This window comes from Heptranchias perlo, chromosome 4 (genome assembly GCF_035084215.1).
Source record: "Heptranchias perlo isolate sHepPer1 chromosome 4, sHepPer1.hap1, whole genome shotgun sequence".
In the NCBI taxonomy this organism is placed as follows: domain Eukaryota; kingdom Metazoa; phylum Chordata; class Chondrichthyes; order Hexanchiformes; family Hexanchidae; genus Heptranchias; species Heptranchias perlo.
Window position 1 is genome coordinate 76,429,882 of NC_090328.1, and position 24,116 is coordinate 76,453,997.

General features: G+C 46.0%; 1 protein-coding gene across 3 annotated transcripts in view; it reads left to right on the top strand.

The window, feature by feature from the left end:
* The window catches only part of naa35 (N-alpha-acetyltransferase 35, NatC auxiliary subunit), a 71,803-nt gene that overhangs the window by 16,023 nt on the left and 31,664 nt on the right, over positions 1-24,116 (top strand). For all 3 annotated transcript variants that reach the window (XM_067983170.1, XM_067983172.1, XM_067983171.1), the window contains 9 exons: positions 4,059-4,226; positions 10,508-10,574; positions 13,552-13,595; positions 13,876-13,926; positions 14,677-14,760; positions 18,332-18,446; positions 19,315-19,493; positions 21,069-21,128; positions 21,509-21,615. In XM_067983170.1, coding sequence (XP_067839271.1) covers positions 4,059-4,226; positions 10,508-10,574; positions 13,552-13,595; positions 13,876-13,926; positions 14,677-14,760; positions 18,332-18,446; positions 19,315-19,493; positions 21,069-21,128; positions 21,509-21,615 — 875 coding nt within the window. The remainder of the gene's footprint in view (positions 1-4,058; positions 4,227-10,507; positions 10,575-13,551; positions 13,596-13,875; positions 13,927-14,676; positions 14,761-18,331; positions 18,447-19,314; positions 19,494-21,068; positions 21,129-21,508; positions 21,616-24,116) is intronic.

Below are 24,116 nucleotides of genomic sequence, written 5' to 3' on the forward strand. Positions count from 1 at the left end.
TCTGATTATATTTCCTTTCCTTATTCTTTCAAAATATACTAATGCACATTTTTCTACAGTGAACTGATTCTGCCACCTATCTACCGTTCGGCTAGCCTGTGCTGCCTTTCAGTCTTCGACAATTTTCCATACATGGTGGTGTTAGTAAATTTTGATTTTCGTGCCTTCAATTCTTGCATCCATATCATTTATGTGGATAGTAAATAAGAGCGACAACTACTAAGACCTCTGTGGAACACCACTCACCTCATCTTTCCAATCTGAAAACTTCCTTTTACCCCCATTCTTTGCCATCTGCCTTCCATCCATTCCTCTATCAACGTGCCTTTATATTTGCCATAAGTCTCATTTGTGGTAAGAACATAAGAATAGGAACAGGAGTAGGCCACACTGCCCCTCGAGCCTGCTCTGCCATTCAATAAGATCATGGCTGATCTTCTACCTCATCTCTACTTTTCCGCCATATCCCCATATCTCTTGATTCCCTTAGTGTCTAAAAATCTATTGATCTCAGTCTTGAATATTCTTAAGGACTGAGCATCCACAGCCCTCTGGGGTTGCGAATTCCAAAGATTCACAACCCTCTGAGTGAAGAAATCTTTCCTCTTCTCGGTCCTAAATGACCAACCCCTTATCTTGAGACTATGACCCCTAGTTCTAGACTCTCCAGTCAGGGGAAACAACCTCTCAGCATCTAACCTGTCAAGCCCTCTAAAAATTTTTTTATACGTTTCAATGAGATCACCTCTCATTCTTCTAAACGCCAGAGAATATAGGCCCATTCTACACAATCTTTCTTCATAAGACAACCCTCTCATCCCAGGTATCAATCTAGTGAACCTTCATTGCACTCCCTCTAAGGCAAGTATATCCATCCTTTGGTAAGGAGACCAAAACTGTACACAGCACTCCAGGTGTGGTCTCACCAGATCCCTATATAATTGCAGCAGGACCTCCTTACTCTTACGCCCTTGCAATAAAAGCTAACATACCTAATTGCTTGCTGTACCAGCATGTTAACTTTTTGTGATTCGCATACGAGGACACCCAAACCCCTCTATCTACCCAACATTTCTTAGTTTCTCACCTTTTAAAAAATATTGTGCTTTTCTATTCTTCCTACCAAAGTAGATAATTTCACATTTCCCCACATTATACTCCATCTGCCACCTTCTCGCCCACTCACTTAACCTGTCTATATCCCTTCATAGCCCCTTTGCATCCTCCTCACAGCTTACTTTCCCATCTAGCTTTGTATCGTCAACAAACTTGGATACATTACCCTTGGATCCCTCATCTAAGTCACTGATTATATTGTGATATATTGACCCGTTTATTCCTACTCTCTGTTTTCTGTCCGTTACCCAATCCTCAATCCATGCTAATATATTACCCCCAATCACACGAGCCCTAATCTTGTGTAACAGCCTCTTGTGTGGCACTTTATCGAATCCTTTTTGAAAATCCAAATTCACTATATCCACTAGTTCCCCCTTATCTATCCTGCTAATTACACCCTCAAAAAAAATTGATAGATTTGTCAAATACGATTTCCCTTTCATAAAACCGTGTTGACTGCTTAATAATATTATGATTTTCTAAGTGCCCTGTTATGACATCCTTAATAATAGATTTTAGCATTTTCCCTACTACTGATGTCATGCTAACTGACCTGTAGTTCCCTGTTTTCTCTCTCCCTCCTTTCTTGAATAGCAGGGTTACATTTGCCATCTTCCAATCCAAGGGGACCATTCTAGAATCTAGGGAATTCTGGAAGAACAAAACCAATGCATCCACTATCTCTGCAGCCACCTCTTTTAAAACCCTAGGATGTAGGCCATCAGGTCTAGGGGATTTGTCGGCTTTGAGTCCCATCAATTTCTCCAGTTCTTTTTCTTTACTAATCTTAGTTATTTTAGACCCTTGGTTCCTCGCTATTTCCGGTATGTTTTTTGTGTCTTCTACTGTGAAGACAGATACAAAATATTTGTTTAATGTCTCTGCCATTTCCTTATTCCCCATTATAATTTCTCCTGTCTCTGCCTCTAAGGGACCCACATTTACTTTTGCTAATCTCTTCCTTTTTACATATTTATAGAAGCTCTTACAATCTGTTTTTATATTTCTTGCTTGTTTACTCTCATATTCAATTTTCTCCCTCTTTATTAATTTCTTGGTCATCCTCTGCTGATGACCCTCCCAATCCTCAGGCTTACCACTCTTTTTGGCAACATTGCAAGCTTTTTTTTTAACCTAATGCTATCCTTAACTTCTCTAGTTAGCCACGGTTGGATCACTTTTCCCGTGGAGTTTTTATTCCTCAAGGGAATGTATATTCATTGAGAATTATGAATTATTTCTTTAAATGTTCGCCATTGCTTATCTACCGTCATTTCTTTTAATCTAATTTCTCTATCTACCTTAGCCAACTCGCCCCTTATACTTATGTAATTGGCTTTGTTTAAATTTAAGACCCTAGTTTCGGACTTAACTACATCACTGTCAAACTCAATATGAATCTCTGTCATATTATGATTTCTTATTCCCAGAAGATCCGTAACTATAAGATTACTAATTAACACTGTCTCATTATACAATACTAGATCTAAAATAGTCTATTTTATCAAATACTTCACATTGTTATTCAATGTGCATGTATGTATTTTTAGTCTAATAAATATATAACATAAGAGCTTACCTAACTTGGAGGGAGGGGTATCGATGGAAAAGGGAACGAAAAATCTGAGGTTTCAATGGGGGTCACCTGAAGTAAATCATATTTGTGTAATATGTATGCAATTTTTACATAATGTACTGCCTTTATCTTATGTGCATTATGTTGCTGGTTTGCTAGTGGAAGTCCTAAAGCATTCCCAGTCATTTTAAGGCAGGTCCCAATTGAAACCCCAGGTTTGCCTTTCTCTTTTTCATTTCAATCTACCGAAAGGCCAGGGAGTGTATTGGAACAGAACAATTCTGGAGGCTAATGGGGAGTGGTTTTAAAGTTAAGATGCAGTGGTGAAAGTGGAAGAGCAGGATTGTATACAAATAACAGAAGACACGGAATAAAAACCATAAGTAATGAAGACTGACCAAACAGATGAGCGAAGAAAAATTACTTGAAAAGAATTTACGAGAGCAGAAAATAAAACAACTCAAAGAATCTGAATCTTCACGATAGAGAAAAATAGTACAGAAATTAAGCCATGTTTACCCCTGAATATCATTAAGTAAACGGTATAAACTCTGAAATTTCCACTGCAGCTCCTACCAGATGTTCACTCTGTTGTAAAACTGGCACAGACATCGACAGTGATCTCTGAAAATTCTGACACAGTTGCATTGGTGTCCATCCAGTAACTGCTCTGGTGTTCATTTTCTGCTTGGTTTGTAGTGATATCACAAATGAATGTAGTTTAGTTTTGCCATAATTCCAAAAGAATTTTGGCTCATTTAGAAACTTATTTTAATAAAGTGAACTGGTATAATTGACCCAAATTTCATCATGGTTACAAAGACACACCATTTAAAAAAAATAAGTCCATTTAAATTATTATACTGTCAGGTATCTTATTAAAAGTCCAATCCAATAATATGTATTTTTAAAAAGTGTGCTTCGTTTTCCAGAAGATAGTGCTTTGCATTTTTAGGTATGTTTTTTAAATTAGCCAAATTGCAAATAAATTCTTACCATGCCCCACAAGCAAGTAACAGGTTAATAAAGAGCGCAGTTTGAAGTGGTTGAAAAATGCTACCGTAGTGCTTAGAGATATCATACTTTTTTATAAACAAAAGCTTTTATAGCTGTTGAAACCAGGCTCAGGAAAGGGCAGTATTCCTTTGATTGATCTGTATGTATTTTGCACTTCCAAAATCATGCTCTTTATCGCTGCCCATCTGCTCATATTATTGAACAAATTAGTTAGTTTGAAAGATGAGAGTAATAATTCATGTATTTGATGGTTGTTTTGGCTACATGCAGAAAAGGAGTTTAACAAAGAGCCAGAAATAAATATCAGTTCAAATTGGAATCTTAACTCCATAGTTTCTTCTCACAGATAACATGGCTAGAAGGGCATTCTTTGGCCCAGACAGTCTTCACATGTCTTTACGTCCATAATCCAGACATAATTGAGGATTCTGCTATGAAAGCTTTTGCTCTGGGCATCCTAAAGATCTGTGACATTTCCAGAGAAAAAGTGAATAAAGCAGCTGTTTTTGAAGAGGTAAGTGCTGGAGCGGAGATGTCAAGGATAGATCTTTAACATAAGTAAGCTTTTGAGCAAAAGTTGCAACAGATTTTGGGCAAAGATTTTGGCTTAAGCATTGTTTATGTTCAAAGCGTGAGGTGAAAAGAAAAAAGGTCACTTTCAACCTTTTTAAGCCCCAAAATGAATGAATGCAACTTTACAGGTGTGTGGTTTATAAAGCAATAGATTCTCAACCAGGAGATCAAAACAGTTTTGACTGATGCGCAGAATTTTTGTAAGGGATGAGTTTGCCTTTCAGAGCTATGTTATCTGGTGAATGCATATTTCACTCACACCCTTGAATTTCCCTAAAGTTCCTCTTGGACTTGACCAAGGAGCACCACTAGTAACTTTCATAGAGGCATTCATAGACTGTATTTTGCTGCATGGGAGCATAATCCTCACATGTTGAAAGAACAGTGGGAAGGGCAGTGAACTAATTCTCCTTCCTTTTCCCCATTCACTTTTAACAAAGTGGGTATAGTACAGATTTGACACCAATATAAGTATAAAGCCTTTCCCAAGGCAGCAGAATAAAAATCCTATGAGTGGCCCAGCATCAATGAAGTTTGTGTTGTGCATGTGTTTTCAGTGCGAAAGCTCATTATTGGGCTGTCAGCATTTGGGCACATTTTGATTTCTTATAACTGGACGTTGACGATGCTAAGTGTAAATGGGCAGCACACATTTTTCTTATTCTATATGTTCTAGAGAAATTTCTATCTTATTTGTTTCAGGGTACCAGAATAAATTTGTCTCTGTTTAATGTACACAAATTTAGCTTCCCAAATATCTCTGCCAAAAGTGCATTTTCTGTGTTAACATACTTGGGATCAAATTATTTCTTCATGGCAAACAAAGATTTTTTTCTTGGTTTAAGAATAATTAGACATTTTTTCTTTATGCTAGCAAAATCACTTTGAATATTATCTTTATAAATCCAGATGTCCTCTCTTTTTCTACCTCTTCCATTGTAGATTTGACTGCTAAATTTAGAGACCCTAACCAGGTTTCTTAAACAGCTTCAGAATGTTCTACCTTGCTTACATTATCATGGGTTTGGGTGGACACAAATTTTGCGAAGATCGGGTCCCCAGTTGACGGTGAAAATCAGCTAGATTGCACATGCCAAATCAGTGCTCAAATCAAAAATACTCTGGGGCAAGTTTCTTGATGGTGACCTTTCACAGTCCATGCTGGTAAAAATTGGTGGCAGGCTTGTGGCCACACCTAACTTGTACCACCTGCCACATCTATCTCACAGGGTAAGGCAAAAGGGGAGCAAGTGAGCTGTTCCGTTCCTGAAGATGGAACAAAACAACAGGGTAAGCTAAATGAGCTGAACACTCGTTCTGTGTTCCTAACTTAAGGGGTTTATTTTGTGCCCATGCATTCTGCCTGCCTATATTCTGGTAATTGCCACAGGAAAAAAAAGGTAGAGAGCTTCACTTAAATTACCTTGTGAATTTGAACACTGAGCTGGAAGTGTGGCACCAAGTATCCATATGTCACTCTTTATGTCTCGCTGCTTTCTTTTTCTCTCTCTGTCACCCTTTTCTTTATTTCTCTCTTGTTCCTTTCACTTTCCCCTTTTGTCCACTCCTCTCCCCCCCGCTTTTCTCGCGCTCTCCCCCCCGCCCCCCCCCGCTTTTCTCGCGCTCTCCCCCCCCCCCCCCCACTTTTCTAGCGCTCCCCCCCCCCCCCCGCTCTTCTAGCGCTCCACCCCCGCTTTTCCCGCGTTCCCCCCCGCCTTCTTCGCGCTCCCCCCCCCCGCCGTTCTCGCGCTCTCCCGCCCCCGCCGTTCTCGCGCTCTCCCGCCCCCGCCGTTCTCGCGCTCTCCCGCCCCCGCCGTTCTCGCGCTCTCCCGCCCCCGCCGTTCTCGCGCTCTCCCGCCCCCGCCGTTCTCGCGCTCTCCCGCCCCCGCCGTTCTCGCGCTCTCCCGCCCCCGCCGTTCTCGCGCTCTCCCGCCCCCGCCGTTCTCGCGCTCTCCCGCCCCCGCCGTTCTCGCGCTCTCCCGCCCCCGCCGTTCTCGCGCTCTCCCGCCCCCCCCGCCGTTCTCGCGCTCTCCCGCCCCCGCCGTTCTCGCGCTCTCCCGCCCCCGCCGTTCTCGCGCTCTCCCGCCCCCGCCGTTCTCGCGCTCTCCCGCCCCCGCCGTTCTCGCGCTCTCCCGCCCCCGCCGTTCTCGCGCTCTCCCGCCCCCGCCGTTCTCGCGCTCTCCCGCCCCCGCCGTTCTCGCGCTCTCCCGCCCCCGCCGTTCTCGCGCTCTCCCGCCCCCGCCGTTCTCGCCCTCTCCCGCCCCCGCCGTTCTCGCCCTCTCCCGCCCCCGCCGTTCTCGCCCTCTCCCGCCCCCGCCGTTCTCGCCCTCTCCCGCCCCCGCCGTTCTCGCCCTCTCCCGCCCCCGCCGTTCTCGCCCTCTCCCGCCCCCGCCGTTCTCGCCCTCTCCCGCCCCCGCCGTTCTCGCCCTCTCCCGCCCCCGCCGTTCTCGCCCTCTCCCGCCCCCGCCGTTCTCGCCCTCTCCCGCCCCCGCCGTTCTCGCCCTCTCCCGCCCCCGCCGTTCTCGCCCTCTCCCGCCCCCGCCGTTCTCGCCCTCTCCCGCCCCCGCCGTTCTCGCCCTCTCCCGCCCCCGCCGTTCTCGCCCTCTCCCGCCCCCGCCGTTCTCGCCCTCTCCCGCCCCCGCCGTTCTCGCCCTCTCCCGCCCCCGCCGTTCTCGCCCTCTCCCGCCCCCGCCGTTCTCGCCCTCTCCCGCCCCCGCCGTTCTCGCCCTCTCCCGCCCCCCGCCGTTCTCGCCCTCTCCCGCCCCCGCCGTTCTCGCCCTCTCCCGCCCCCGCCGTTCTCGCCCTCTCCCGCCCCCGCCGTTCTCGCCCTCTCCCGCCCCCGCCGTTCTCGCCCTCTCCCGCCCCCCGCCGTTCTCGCCCTCTCCCGCCCCCGCCGTTCTCGCCCTCTCCCGCCCCCGCCGTTCTCGCCCTCTCCCGCCCCCGCCGTTCTCGCCCTCTCCCGCCCCCGCCGTTCTCGCCCTCTCCCGCCCCCGCCGTTCTCGCCCTCTCCCGCCCCCGCCGTTCTCGCCCTCTCCCGCCCCCGCCGTTCTCGCCCTCTCCCGCCCCCGCCGTTCTCGCCCTCTCCCGCCCCCGCCGTTCTCGCCCTCTCCCGCCCCCGCCGTTCTCGCCCTCTCCCGCCCCCGCCGTTCTCGCCCTCTCCCGCCCCCGCCGTTCTCGCCCTCTCCCGCCCCCGCCGTTCTCGCCCTCTCCCGCCCCCGCCGTTCTCGCCCTCTCCCGCCCCCGCCGTTCTCGCCCTCTCCCGCCCCCGCCGTTCTCGCCCTCTCCCGCCCCCGCCGTTCTCGCCCTCTCCCGCCCCCGCCGTTCTCGCCCTCTCCCGCCCCCGCCGTTCTCGCCCTCTCCCGCCCCCGCCGTTCTCGCCCTCTCCCGCCCCCCGCCGTTCTCGCCCTCTCCCGCCCCCGCCGTTCTCGCCCTCTCCCGCCCCCGCCGTTCTCGCCCTCTCCCGCCCCCGCCGTTCTCGCCCTCTCCCGCCCCCGCCGTTCTCGCCCTCTCCCGCCCCCGCCGTTCTCGCCCTCTCCCGCCCCCGCCGTTCTCGCCCTCTCCCGCCCCCGCCGTTCTCGCCCTCTCCCGCCCCCCGCCGTTCTCGCCCTCTCCCGCCCCCGCCGTTCTCGCCCTCTCCCGCCCCCGCCGTTCTCGCCCTCTCCCGCCCCCGCCGTTCTCGCCCTCTCCCGCCCCCGCCGTTCTCGCCCTCTCCCGCCCCCGCCGTTCTCGCCCTCTCCCGCCCCCGCCGTTCTCGCCCTCTCCCGCCCCCGCCGTTCTCGCCCTCTCCCGCCCCCGCCGTTCTCGCCCTCTCCCCGCCCCCGCCGTTCTCGCCCTCTCCCGCCCCCGCCGTTCTCGCCCTCTCCCGCCCCCGCCGTTCTCGCCCTCTCCCGCCCCCGCCGTTCTCGCCCTCTCCCGCCCCCGCCGTTCTCGCCCTCTCCCGCCCCCCGCCGTTCTCGCCCTCTCCCGCCCCCGCCGTTCTCGCCCTCTCCCGCCCCCCGCCGTTCTCGCCCTCTCCCGCCCCCGCCGTTCTCGCCCTCTCCCGCCCCCGCCGTTCTCGCCCTCTCCCGCCCCCGCCGTTCTCGCCCTCTCCCGCCCCCGCCGTTCTCGCCCTCTCCCGCCCCCGCCGTTCTCGCCCTCTCCCGCCCCCGCCGTTCTCGCCCTCTCCCGCCCCCGCCGTTCTCGCCCTCTCCCGCCCCCGCCGTTCTCGCCCTCTCCCGCCCCCGCCGTTCTCGCCCTCTCCCGCCCCCGCCGTTCTCGCCCTCTCCCGCCCCCGCCGTTCTCGCCCTCTCCCGCCCCCCGCCGTTCTCGCGCTCTCCCGCCCCCCGCCGTTCTCGCGCTCTCCCGCCCCCGCCGTTCTCGCGCTCTCCCGCCCCCGCCGTTCTCGCGCTCTCCCGCCCCCGCCGTTCTCGCGCTCTCCCGCCCCCGCCGTTCTCGCGCTCTCCCGCCCCCGCCGTTCTCGCGCTCTCCCGCCCCCGCCGTTCTCGCGCTCTCCCGCCCCCGCCGTTCTCGCGCTCTCCCGCCCCCGCCGTTCTCGCGCTCTCCCGCCCCCGCCGTTCTCGCGCTCTCCCGCCCCCGCCGTTCTCGCGCTCTCCCGCCCCCAGCCGTTCTCGCGCTCTCCCGCCCCCGCCGTTCTCGCGCTCTCCCGCCCCCGCCGTTCTCGCGCTCTCCCGCCCCCGCCGTTCTCGCGCTCTCCCGCCCCCGCCGTTCTCGCGCTCTCCCGCCCCCGCCGTTCTCGCGCTCTCCCGCCCCCGCCGTTCTCGCGCCCCCGCCGTTCTCGCCCTCTCCCGCCCCCGCCGTGCTCGCCCTCTCCCGCCCCCGCCGTGCTCGCCCTCTCCCGCCCCCGCCGTGCTCGCCCTCTCCCGCCCCCGCCGTGCTCGCCCTCTCCCGCCCCCGCCGTGCTCGCCCTCTCCCGCCCCCGCCGTGCTCGCCCTCTCCCGCCCCCGCCGTGCTCGCCCTCTCCCGCCCCCGCCGTGCTCGCCCTCTCCCGCCCCCGCCGTGCTCGCCCTCTCCCGCCCCCGCCGTGCTCGCCCTCTCCCGCCCCCCGCCGTGCTCGCCCTCTCCCGCCCCCGCCGTGCTCGCCCTCTCCCGCCCCCGCCGTGCTCGCCCTCTCCCGCCCCCGCCGTGCTCGCCCTCTCCCGCCCCCGCCGTGCTCGCCCTCTCCCGCCCCCGCCGTGCTCGCCCTCTCCCGCCCCCGCCGTGCTCGCCCTCTCCCGCCCCCGCCGTTCTCGCCCTCTCCCGCCCCCGCCGTTCTCGCCCTCTCCCGCCCCCGCCGTCCCCTCCTTCCAACACTCCATGGCACATTTCTCTCTTGTGTCTTTTTGTTTTCTGTCACAACTTTTTTTCTGTACAGCACATAGGTCTTTATTCTTTTGTCTTTCTTGTTCCACACTCTTTCCATCTTTCCAATGCTCTGCACAATTGTCCCACAGCCTCTTCTTTAAAAAAATAGCTGAACTCTGTTGAAATCTCAATTCATGAGTGTTACTGTTGCAGCGGAACTGAGGCCTGCAAACACTAGTAACAAAATTCTGTTAGTATTTTGCCAGCAAATAAAGCTTAGTGTCAATTACTAACTCTGTGATATTCTTTTGTTCATTGGTTTATTCTACCATAAATAAATTAACTGAGAGGTGAATGACTCCCTATTAGAAATCTGGAGGGAGGAGTATAGTGGAGACAGAGGCATAAGAAATAGGGGCAGGAGGAGGCCATACTGCCTCACGAGTCTGCTCCGCCATTCAATAAGATGGCTGATCTTCAACCTCAACTCCACTTTCCCGCCCGATCCCCATATCCCTTGATTCCCTTAGTGTCCAAAAATCTAACGATCTCAGTCTCGACTGAGCATCCGCGGCCCTCTGGGGTAGAGAGTTCCAAGGATTCACAACCCTCTGAATGAAGAAATTTTTCTTCATTTCCATCCTAAATGACCGACCCCTTACCTTGAGACTCCGCCACCTTCTTGCCCACTCACGTAACCTGTCTATATCCCTTTGCAGTCTCTTTGTGTCCTCCTCTTAGCTTATTTTCCCATCTAGCTTTGTATCGTCAGCAAACTTGGATACATTAGTCTCGGTCCCCTCATCTAAGTCATTGATATATATTGTAAACAGCTGAGGCCCAAGCACTCTAAAGGGGGAAGGTGAAAAGTTGTCTAATATATGTTGGTAGAATACACATCAATCATTTGGAGGTGCCCTTTTACTTTATTTGTATTTTCAGGAGGATTTCCAGTCAATGACTTATGGTTTCAAAATGGCCAATAATGTCACAGATCTGAGAGTTACAGGTAAGGAGTTAGCATAATTAATTTACACTGGTTTCAATTATTTTTCAAACTTAATGTGCCTATACAGTCACGGTATTATTAGCCTAATAACTACTTTGTAATATCTAAATAATTCCTAGAAGTGAATGCAATTTAAAGAGCATTTATGGACATTTTTAAACTCACTGTGCCATAGAATGTTATGCTGTGACAGTGTTACATCTGAAGTTTCAGTTAATATCTTTCAACTAGATTGAGATAATAGGTTATAGCCATAATTGAACTCTGATCTACTGAAAATCTATAAGCATTTCAAGTTTATGTGAAAAGGTTTTATATTACTGGAGGGAGGAGGAGAGTGTGAACAATGTTCAGCCATCATTGCAGTATTGAGACAATGGTTGCAGAACCGATTTGAGGCATAAGTAACCTCTTTCAAGTAGTATGTTTTTTTCCAATTTTCTTCCTTCCCCTTCAGAAAGTAGTAACTTATCTGAAGTACAGTTCCATGGCTGCAAGTCTTCCATTGGCCATTCTTCATGTGTCATCCCAGAAATACAATTGTTGCAAGGATTCCCACGGGGAACCATCCCACTGCTATCATTGAGCAACATCTATCCAAGCACGCCTTCCGTCTGGAATTACTTGTTAGTGTTCATAACTAGGACCGTCAACTTTTTTTTTTCTTTTCCTTCCGCTGCCCAGAGACATTGAAGCCAATTGGAGCATCCCCATTGCTGCCCGAGCTGAGATAAGCTAACTCCCCAGTATCCCAAGGATAGCACTTGGAACCTTCCTAGTCCAGATAGCTCAGTGCCACAACACATGGTGCATTTAACTACTGAACCATCATGGAATTTTTGAACTATAATGTTAGGACTGATGTCGTAAAAGTTCATTTTTGTTTAACCTTTAAATGTTTAAACTTGTAACTGTTGTAGTCATTTTCTGTTTGACTATTGGAAATCTGCGTGCCAATGGTTTGGTGGAATTGTAGCCACATGGTTGCGAGCAAAATCTGTTCAGTAAATATAACCACATGCTACAATGTATATTGGATATATTAATGAGTCTGTTTTGATCTTGCTACATTTAAAAGCATCAAATTTTGAGTATGTAAGTCCAAATATGTGCATGACGGGCGGCGGGTGGTGGGGGATTAATAATAAAAAAATCGTGCAACGCGACCCCAACACGCCATGTACGGGCCCGTTGCCGTTTTTACGCCAGTGGTTGCGTGCCGTCTCTGTGTTCCGCTATCAAGAGGCAAGACACTTCAACACTTCATTGTAATATTTAAATCAGGGCTTGGGGAACATAGCAGGTTAATGGGGAAGGGAGCACCCGGATCAAGCAACCCTAATGCAGGTAAGTGCTTTTCCAGCACTGCTTGTGAGCCCGGAGGAGCAGGAATCGTCCCGTCCCCGTCCCCCGGCCTCCCAAGCAAACCTTCTGCTGATCGTGGTCTCTCCTCGCTGCTGCGATCAGCTGTCCCTTCCCCCCCCCCCAACTGCCCTGTGATCTTTCCCTCCTTCCCGATTGCCTGTCTGAACCCCCTCCCCCAACACGCAATCCCTCCTTTCCGATTGCCAGTCCGATCCCCTCCCTTCAATCCATGATCTTTCCTGATTGCCGGGGACCATCCCTAATGGTCCCCGGCTGCTGCCTTCTAAAGCAGGCTTTCCCGCTCGGCAGCTGGCCAGCCTGTCAATCTAGCCTGCTGCCATGCGGGAAACAGAATTTAAAAATGATAATGAGGACTTGCCGTTAAATTCAGCAGGAGCTCCGTGTTTCTGGGTTCCCTCCCCCACTCCCTCTCTGCCTCCCCGTAAATATCGGGGCCATTGTTTTAAAGTTATTAGAAGTGATTATAGTAGTTTTATCCACACTAAGGAGTGAAAGAACTTTACATGGTAACCACTGCAATTAATTAATTGCAATACTAAACATTGAATCCATATATACATTTGATTTGTTTAAATGTCTTAATAATCCTAATGTAGTAGTGGAGAGAAAAAATGTGATGTAGAACAAAGTTGCTTTCAAGACGAGCGTTTGTCTATGTGGAATTCTTAGCCCCAGTATTTAAGGGTAGGGTGCAGGGAAGCGCGGTAGCGCAGGGAAAACCAGGCAAGGCCAGGGGCACAGCAATCCTGCCGAATTTAAAGGCAGGTCCTCATTAGAATTGTTTTCTTCCATTTCCTGCCCTGCAGCTGGCTAAATTGACAGGCTGGCTGGGGTGGAGAAAACCAGTGGCTGCAGCCAGGGATGTTGCCGGCAATCAGGAGGGGGCAGGCCAGAGATCGGGGCTTGGAGGGGGGAAAGAGATAGGCAAACGGGAAGGGCGGAGATCGGGGCTTGAGGGCTGGGGGTGAGAAAGAGGCAATCGGGAGGGGAAAAGGCTGGAGATCGGGGCTTGAGGGGTGGGGGGAGGGAGAGAGAGATAATCGGGAGGGGGGAGGCTGGAGATCAGTGCTTTGTGGGGAGTGGGGCGCGGAGTTCTGCGACCGGGGGGGTGAGAGAGGCCGCAATGGGCAGAGGGGAGGCCGAAGGCTTCCTTGAGGGGCTAAGGGGAGCACACATGCTCCTCCTGACCCACAAGGAGTGCTGTAAAAGCTTCTGCCTCCCTTTTGCTGCCGGGTTTCCCAAGCCCTGGGAATCCCAGCCAGCAGCTGTTAAATTTAAATCAGGATCCCAATTGCACTGTGGGGGCTCGATTTAGATATTTTAATGAAGCGGCCCACCTCTCCACAGCGAGACACTCACGACACGAAACCCGCCATCCGTGAAAATGGCTTCAGACACATACGTGGCAAGTTGGGGACCTGTCCCCCGTTTTTCATTTTTTTACCCCCGACCCTCTGCCACCCGTCATGGGGGAGTTAATATCGAGGCCCTTGTTTCTGTTGCATGATTTATATGACTGAGTCTTTTTGATCTATTAAAGTACTGTATAATCTATCAGACTTTTTCAGCTTTTATTAAACTCTCTCTCCAGGCATGTTAAAAGATGTAGAAGATGATTTGCAAAGAAGAGTAAAGGTATTATGTCAATACAGCGTGTTAAGCCATTTCCATTATAATTTAGCATTTATATATAATTACTGTTTATTTCTATGTATCTGGAATTTTGTCACAGAGCAATATATTTAAGTATTTTAATCCTGATTGATTGATTGTTTATTTGCACACATATTCTCGGGAAACAACTTTGAATCTCTGGATTCCAATTAATGGAGGAAACTTTTGTTGGAGATTTAAATAGAAATTATATTTTTCTCCAGTTTTACACTCCAGGAATAATGTTTCTGTTTTTTCACAGAGCACTAGGAGTCGACAAGGGGAAGAGCGTAATCCAGAGGTTGAACTTGAAGTAAGAATATGTTAGTCTTTCAATTGAATTCAGCATGTAAATTTACCTATACCACAGGCAGTCCTCTGGATCCAGGCTAACTCAAATATATTGGTTGGGGTCTCAGAAATTTAAAAAGGAGTCATAAAATACCACATTTTATGGCTGCAAAGTGTAGAACAATTTTTAAAAATAACTTTTTGATATAAATAGAACAGATCCTCAAATACTGCCTCCACTGGACTGTACACAAAATATTATTGAGTTCAGAAAATACAGGAACATTTTTTTTTTAATTTAAAAAAGTATTATTTACCAAGGCTAATATGTGAGAAGAGAAAAACTACAAGGAAAGGAAACAGCATGCTCTCATAAGACAATACACACCCTTAAAAGTAAATTAAGTTTTGTTGGATATTGAAGTATTCATCTGCAACTATCTATATAAAAAAATACTTTTCAGGTAAAACTTAAAGACAAAGGAAGGACTAGGGAGAATCAATAGATAATACTTCTACAAGAGCATACCTAATCTGTTACACAAATTTTGTGGCATAGTTTTTAATAAAGAGAAAATATTGAAGGAATGATTTGTACTTAGGAACCCTGCTGAGAAAAGCTCATTTGAGAATATAATTTAGTTGCATTCTTTTAAGTGAAGAAAGGGGAGAAATTAAATTTAGAAAACCTGTTTTGGCTTCAGTTGACATAGTGATTGAAATATTAGTGTTTGTGCTTGAAATTCTAATGTGATTGTTTTTAATGTTTCAGCATCAACAATGTACAGCAGTTTTCAGCAGGATAAAATTTACTCGGTTATTATTGACTGCCCTGATTGCTTTCACAAAGAAAGAGGTGAGGCACATCGTTTGCAGAAGTTCTTCAATATAATCAAAGTGAACAAAATACCCATTTTTACAAGTGATTTTCATATTGAATTCCTGCTTATTAAAGGAGACTTATTGTTGGAGTCAAAAAAGAACTGGAATGGTCACAGATCACTTTCATCTCTATGGCACACATGTTTGCATCATAGTAAAGGATTTCTGATCTGTTGACACCTTTGATGTAAATTTTGTCATTGTGTTGAATATTTGACTTTCATATAGACTTTTTCAAAATTGTGATGGTTCTTGTTTCATAAAACAAAATCTCAGGTAGCATATTTTCTATTATGAAAATGCAAGCAAAGGCTGATCCAAAGGCTTAAGTGGTTAAGGCAATGAGTAACTGAGCCATAAAGACTAATAAGGTGTCATGTTTGGTGGACAGTCTTTGCTAAATTAGCTAATCTCAGCCAGAGTAGCATTAGAGATAGTAAGATTGGCATCAGCACCAATCTCATTCCTGATCATTATCCAGCAAGCCTGCTAGAAGTGCCCATGTGTGGATGCCGGTGAAGTTCGTATCAGACTTGACTTCGATGTTCTCCCATGGTCAAATAGCCTGTCAAAAGTCTCATCAACTAATATGAAGCAAATGTCTGAGGCCTCTCAGTCTCTAATAATTGTTGTTCTAGAGGTAGATTTAGAAAATGGGTGTGGGGAGGGAAGAATCAGAGGCCATGAATTGTTATTATAGTAGTGACTATACCAGTACTGTAAATGATGGACTAATACCTAGAATAAGCCTAATTAATTTAGGGTACCAAGAGCATCTATAAGCAGATCAACACTTCAGTGATCATTATCCACCATTTCTAGTAACACTACAAGGTTATTAACACAATAATAGTTACAATAGCTGTCGAAACTTCACGGTTATCAGTGTTGCAGCTTTTTTAAAATGGGAAAATTAAAAAATCACACTTAGAAAATAGCAAACTAAGTGATCTACAAAAACTTCATGCATTAGAGGGGAAACTAAAAAAAGCTGGAAATATGAAACAAAACCAGAAAATACTAGCAGTAGACAGTAGACCAGTCAGCATCAATGAAGGGAAAAGACAGGTCAACATTTAAAGCACAGCTCTTCTTCAGAAATAAAGATTGAAAGATAAGCATTTTAATAGAACTGGAGAAAGGAGGGGGAAGGGGGAAAAAACAAACTGATATTCCAAACTCAAGGAACAAATTAATTGATTAACTGACCTGTAACCTATATTAATGACTTAGATGAAGAGACCGAGTGAGACAATACAAAGCTAGGTGGGAAAGTAAGCTGTGAGGAGGACACAAAGAGACTGCAAAGGGATATGGATAAGCTGGAGTACTGTGTGCAGTTCTGGTCGCCACACTACAGGAAGGATGTGATCGCTTTGGAGAGGGTGCAGAGGAGATTCACCAGGATGTTACCAGGGCTGGAGCGCTTCAGCTATGAAGAGAGACTGGGAAGATTGGGTTTGTTTTCCTTGGAGCAGAGGAGGCTGAGGGGGGACATGATTGAGGTGTACAAAATTATGAGGGGCACAGATAGGATGGATACTAAGGAGCTTTTTCCCTTCGTTGAGGGTTCTATAACAAGGGGACATAGATTCAAGGTAAAAGGCGGGAGGTTTAGAGGGGATTTGAGAAAGAACTTTTTCACCCAGAGGGTGGTTGGAGTCTGGAACTCACTGCCTGAAAGGGTTGTGGAGGCAGGAACCCTCACAACATTCAAGAAGCATTTGGATGAGCACTTGAAATGCCATAGCATACAAGGCTACGGACCAAATGCTGGAATATGGGATTAGAGTAGACAGGGCTGATGGCCGGCGCGGACACGATGGGCCGAAGGGCCTCTATCCGTGCTGTATAACTCTATGACTCTATGACTCTAAGTTAGGTGAGTGGGCAAGAAGGTGGGAAATGGAGTATAATCTGAGGAAATGTGAGGTTATTCACTTTAGTAGGAAGAATGGAAAAACAGAATTTTTATAAATGCTGAGAAACTATTAAATGTTGCTGTTCAGAGAGATTTGGGTGTCCCGTACAAGGAACACAAAAAGTTACTTGCAGGTACAGCAAGCAATTAGGAAAGCAAATGGCATATTCCCCTTTATTGCATGGGGGTTGGAGTACAAGAGCAAGGAAGTCTTGCTGCAATTATACAGGGCTTTGGTGAGACCTCACCTGAAGTACTGTGTACAGTTTTGGTCTTCTTTCCTAAGGAAGGATATACTTGCCTTAGAGGCGGTGTAACGAAGGTTCACTAGTTTGATTCTTGGGATGAGAGGGTTGTCCTGTGAGGAGAGATTGAGTAGGATGGACCTATACTCTCTGGACTTTAGAAGAATGAGAAGTGATCTCATTGAAACATATAAAATTTTGAGAGGACTTGACAGAGGAGATGCTGAGAGGTTGTTTCCCATGGCTGGAGAGTCTGGAACTAGGAGGCATAGCCTCAGGATAAGAGCTCGGCCATTTAAGACTGAGATGAGGAGGCATTTCTTCACTCATAGGGTTGTGAATCTTTGGAATTTTCTACCCCCAAGGGCTGAGTCGTTGAGTATATTCAAGGCTGAGATAGATAAATTTTTGGACTCTAGGGCATCAAGGGATACGGTGATCGGGCGGGAAAGTGGAGTTGAGGTCGAAGATCAGCCATGATCTTATTGAATGGCGGAGCAGGCTTAAGAGGCCTACTCCTGCTCCTATTTCTTATGTTCTTAAAAGAAAAGAACTACAGAAGAAAAATTGGTTAATATAATTTTGCATAACATTTGTTTTCTTTATTGTAAACTTCCTCTTTTTCTCCCTGACCTTCTCACTCCATGCAGCCAACAGGTGGAAGGGCAATCTGCTCCTAGGCCTCTGCCAGTACTAGCTGCTAGCAGCTGCGATACACTAGCCCAGGACACTACTCACATTTTCCCCACCCCTTCCTTGTAGAAATGCCTTCACGCAGCACTTTGCCATAGTACCTGTGTCACCACTCCATAGCACTGCCAGACTTTCAGTTTTACATACTTGTTTTTTAGGAGAGAGACCAAGGAGGGGAGAGAGTGCAGCTTCAAAATAAAGTCAAAAATTGATAGCGTAATAATGAAGTCGAAGTTCATGCAGAATTGGTGTCTGAGGAATCTAAAGAAGCTACGTTACAATAATGTACACTGAAACTGAGCATGGAAAAGTTGAAGCAACTTCACAGTTTTTGTTTAACAAAAAACTTTTAGTTTAAAAAAAACTCACTGCTGCACAAAACGAAAAAAAACTCTCTGCCAGTGATTATACAGTTTGTTCCAGAACTCAAAGAGAATCAAGCTGGTTTCCCACAGAGAGGTTGGAAATCAGGGAAGGTGGGAAAATCCCCCAGGTTGCTATCGTACTTCCTGCCAATAGCTACACAATATCATGGGCAGAGGTGTGGTAGAAGGCTGCCTGCCTTCATTGTTGATGATGCATGGTACGAGGTAGCTAGTGGGAAGAACAGTGATGTTATAAACACCTTTTCCAAGGAGGAGAAAGATTACAAACTGAAAACTGATTTTTTTCATTTATTTTTCTAGATGAGTGCAATAAGTGAAGCCCAGAAGCTCATGACTCAAGCTGCAGATCTTCTACCTGCTTTACAAAACTCTATCCACCATGGTATTCAGGCCCAAAATGATACTACAAAAGGAGGTAGAAAACAATGTACACTTTCCACATTGCAGCCATGTATCAGATTCCCTAAAACAGTGTTCTGTTTAAGCCATAGTATCTGATGATTGTGACCTAAAAAAATTGTAAATTTAACGTTAGAGTGCTAAATTTCCTGTCCAGTATCAGGTTGTTTTCAGAAAGATATCCTATTTCAATAATGAAAAGGAACTAAAATTGAACAAAACTGAAATTTACTGCCTGTATAAGAAACTCAGACATGGGCCACTTTTAAGAATATGAACTAAAATGTTCGGCTCATTTGTTTGTGTTGTATGCAGTTTAATGACTCTGTATACCGTATCTTGGGTTTAAAATTACTTCTTTAGTCTGTACAGTGTCTTATAGTGCAGATTTATTTTGGCTAGAGAATGAACATTTTGAAATAATAGTTTATTGCAGGGGTGGGCCACACATGGGTGCTGAACCCTTGCAACCCAGCAATTGAAACACCAGCAACTCTGTCCTACTTGTGCTTGTGTGCCTAATTCACTAGTTTCTCCTGTTTGAGTTTTGAGAGCCTGGAGTTTTTGAAAGGGCTGTTCTTATTGGTGCATATACCCTAAATTAGAAGACCAAGGCCTGTTAGTATCAGCATACTGAGATATATGTACATTAGTGGTATAGGATCTAAACTTTGTGTGTGGCCCTTGAGCTCATGATATTCACTTATGCAGCTCACAAAGACCAAAAGGTTGGACCCTCCTAGCTTAGTGCATGAGCATAGTACCTGAAACTGGATGTGCAGATCACTGTAATTTTCCAAAAGTGTTTTTAAAGCTTCAATTATATATTTGCAAATGAAGAAATTGGGAAGAAAAGACTATACCTTTACACTTTTGTTTGATAGATCACCCTATAATGATGGGATTTGAGCCACTGGTCAATCAGAGATTGCTACCTCCAACGTTCCCCCGCTATGCAAAAATTATAAAACGGGAGGATATGGTCAACTATTTTGCTAAACTCATGGAGCGAATAAAAATGGTTTGTGAAGTTGTCAACTTGACAAACCTGCACAATATTTTGGTAAGTTCAAGATTTCTATTATGTATAGTTTCCTAAAACTCCTGCCATTTGTTATCTAACTATTCAAACAGTTATTCAGGGATAGTTTGACGTTGTTTCAAAAGATACTTCAACATTCGAAAGTTGTATTTATACCATCAACTTTAGCATCATAGTAAGGCGATCTCCACTTTGCTGCAATGCTAAAGTTGCAGTGTAAACAGGGACTGACACAAGCAATCTCAAAGCGAAACACAGTGCAACTACTGAACTGAAACCCCGAGCACATGGGGTTTCATACCCAAACTAAAATAGCTTCTCACATTTGAATCAAGAAGCGAAGGAATAGAGCAGTCGAGTCCATTTATATATAGTCATTCTTCTGTGTTGTGTTTAGTGAAAAACAAACTGTAAGAAATCTTACAGTAGTTTTTCAGCCACCTAAATTGAACCCAGTGCAGCCCGGTGGTGTTGGGGGGGTTGGTAGGGAGAGGAGGGAGAAATTTTAATAAAACTGTTGTAAATTTATTCCAAAGTCTTTGTTTCCCACTTATTTTCCTTCCTCACTCCCGGCTGTTTGGAAATACTTTTTCTTGAAGCAGTTTTATAATGTAAACGCAGCATAAAGTTTTATTTGTTCCCACTCACTTTGCCTAGACCATCTGCCTAGACCATCTGCCACCACCCTTTCTCTGGAAGAATAGCCCATGGACTTCATTACAGCCACCACCAATGCTATTTTTGTGGTTAACTGACAAAAGGTGTGCTTTTTGTTATTGTTCTTGGGATGTGGATAACACTGGCAAGGCCACATGTGCCCCAACAAGAGAATGGGGGGCTTCTCCTTGAACAGCTTGGTCCTTATTGTGATAGTCCTCCCACTATGATGTTAGGTAGGGAATTCCAGGATATTGACCCAGTGACGATGATTCTGTGGTGTGGGGCATGTTCAACTACCTAGTGATACAGCTAAGGACTGTCAAAACTTGATTTTTGAATATCAGTCAATGTTGGAATTCAATTCTGGAGCTTTTGTTTAGAGCCAGAACGTTACCATGACAGCAACCATACTGCCCCACCTTCAGTAATCTTTAAATATTGGTTTGTGCTCATGTTTGGATGGCAACAGAATTGTTGGATTGAACAAAAAGCAAAATACTGCAGATGCTGGTAATCTCAAACAAAAACAGAAAATGCTGGAAACACTCAGCAATTTATTCAGCATCTGTGGAAAGAGTAGACATAAAATAATATTTCAGGCGCGGACTCTTGATGAAGGGTCCATGCTTGAAACGTTAACTTATCTTTCCTCTCCACAGGTGCTGACTGACCTGTTAGATTGTACCTTGTTTTAAGACTAATGCATAAATTAAAAATTATCAAGTGGCTGGGTGATTCCTTTTTAAATTAGGGATTCGTTATTGCCATGTGCATAAAAACATTTCATATAGAGACATGCCGTTAATTTATGCTTAAACTAAGTCATTTTTAAAGAAAAATATGGATGTTTTAAGATTCTGTACCTCATCTATCAAAATATTTAAAATTTGTCTCATCATGATATCATTGGTGTGTTTTTTTAATTTTATTTTGTAGGACTTTTTCTGTGAATTTAGTGAACAGTCACCTTGTGTGCTCTCTAGGTCTTTGTTACAGGTATGTAGGGTTTTGTACATCCTAGGGAATGTTCAAATGACTGCTCTTTCATTGTACTTGCATGTTTATTTGTACTTGTATGTTATACATTATCAATGAAGACTGCTGATGAATGTCATAAACCAGCTTACACAAATTTTTTTAATTGTCTCAAATGAAGCAAATAAAAATTGAAATATGTCCACAGGACATTTCAATTAGGTAAAATTGAACTAATTGCTATAACTTGGTTTGCACGTTTTAAAAGTTCCAGCTGATACCATGATCATGAGCAGACAACCTGAATGTCAGAAAGAATTTGCATGCATTATTAAAACTAAGAATGATTGTAGTTGTTAGCAGCAAACTGGGCAGGTTTATAATAAATATTTATTTTACAGGCAACTTTCTTGGTAGATAACAAGAAGGTGTTTGGTACACATCTGATGCAGGACATGATAAAAGATGCTCTGAGATACTTCGTCAGCCCTCCTGTGCTTTCATCAAAGTGAGTAATTAAAATTTTGTGTTTTTCTTTTAAGAGCAGTATTCCTTGCATTTGCTGAAGTGAACTGCATCTCAAATGAATACACTGGTGTTTATTATGGTCGATGGAGCAATGCTATAAAAACTCTCCCATCACAGATCGATTTCAAAAATGCAACAAATAAACCATAATATGAGCCATGCTGCCAGTTGTGGAATGTGATCGTTATATCGCTTGTTGTCTGATCAAAGCAACCAGCTTGCATTTCTGAGCCTTGATTATGTGGGCAGGTTCACTTGTGGTATAAGAATTGCAGCTGTTTATCTTCAGTTTATTCAGCAGTGGAAGCAGGTTTGTCCAGTTGTGAAACAAGTTCCATGTAGTTTGACTAGTACAATGGCATTAATTTTAATGAGAATTCCAAGTTGCAGAGTACCGCTCTCTATTCTGACCCAACAATCTGGCTTAAGTCTAAGCTTCGAAGACCAGCCCTTCCTATAAAAGCTTTGTTTTCACTTCCCAGCCATCCTTACGGCTTTTCTGAGGTGAGATTAGCAAATTAGTATAAATATTGTTCCAAATTGTGGCCAGTTTTGCATTATGGTTCTAAGTCCACCAGCAATGAGAAGTAAAGTGACAGTGCCCCATTGTACCCCATTGCCCATCCCAAGCTCCCTGTAACATTTCCTAAAAACTACAGTGTTTGTTTGCCGTCTCAATACCTTAAAGACTGTCAGAAGGTGGATTTTTTTTTTTAACCACCAAGCCTATTGAGGCTGTGTTCATGCTAGTGACTATCCTGTGCTTGGCGTGTTTAGTGTAACTAACTGAGTCCCTAATGACATTCTCATAAAAAACCTTCAAGACACCACAGGTCTCCTTGTAAATGAGAACGTAGAAGTGTTTAATGAAATCGCCCAAACCAAGCAATAGATAGCCAGCTTGGTAATGCTTTGGATATTATCTTGGAGCACTTTGTAGTGGCACTATTGTTCCTTCTTTACCATTTCCTTGACCAGATATACTCAGATATAAATATGGTAAATGATATCTGTAGGACTACAAGTTTGTTTTAGAATAACTTTATATGTGTTACTTCGAATTTTGTGGAGCGTATGAAATTTTTGTTATGTAGATCTGTTTTTTGCTTGTGACACGTTTAGATCTATTCTGTATCCATTCACTGGGGCAGTTTGATCTATGGTTTGTAATATTTCCCAATTTTTTCTTTGTTAATTAATTACTGTTGCATTAATTGCTGGATTGCACAGCTCCACGTACGCTGCATCATGTATTATATATTTCCTATAGCAGTAGGTGACAAGGATATTATACTTGAGCTTGGCAGTGTTTATGCTGCAGGTATTGATTTAATTATTCTCACTGAAGTCAACTGTACCAACCATTTTCTTTCAGCAGGATTTCATCATTAATACTGTAGGGTTTGACTATGTTGGACATTATTTTTAAAATAGACCCATTCACTGGCACAAATATTGGAATATACTTTCAAAAACTACTCTGTGCTGAGCTGGCTGATCGCATCTGGGGCACTACATTTAACATCAGCATCCCTGTCCCAGGGGCTAGGGAGGAGAAAAAACAGCTCCTGCCCACTTGCTGAATAATGCAAGTGTGGATGTTGCAGGAAGACAGGATCAAACTTAGTTGTGATGCCATTTACGATGGAATAGGCTACCAACACTTAAGTGTTTAGACTCGCATGTGACAAATGGCCACTTGTATGAAGTACTGTGCAAACAAACTCCAACAAGTCACAGTCTTCAGGAGTGGAGGAGAGAAATGGGACATTTTTTTAAACACTGTAGAATAATGCTCCTCAACCAAAAAGTGTTTTTTTTACAAAAAAGTGCTAAAAATGCATATCAAGACACCAACTGAAAGTATGTAGCCATACTTTCAATAAGCATCCCCGTCCAGAAGTCTTTAGCTGATCAGGCTATTTGTTTTGAATAGAAAAGAGTAAGTATGTAACTTAAATGAAAACAGAAAATGTTGTTAATTTGTCAGCATCTGAAAAGAGAAGATACAGGATAATGGGCTCGATTTTCGCACCCCAATCGGATGCGTTCGTGGCGGTGGAGCTGCGAAAATCGGGGATTCCCGGGGCGGGTCCGGAGCCCGGCTCCAACCCGCCCACTTCCAGGTTCCCCAGTGACGCGCTGACATGCGCGCGCAGCCCCCGCATGTGGGACTCCCGCCGGCAATTAAAGCCAGCAAGGTGCCACTTAAAGCAATTAACCAGGTACTTCAGGTCGTTTACAGACCTGATTGACCTGATATTTTAGGAGGGGTGGGATTTTGCAATGAACTGAGACTGTTTCCAGTACTGGGGGAAACAATCCCAGTTGAAATGGACGTGTTGCAGCCATCAGCTTGTGGCAGATGCAAAGGTCCATTTGACACGTGGTGGGGTTGGGGGGGGGGGAGGGGGAGGGGGAGACCCTCACTCATTGCAGGAGACCACTCTGTCACTTTGGACAAAGTTTGGCTTCCAACAC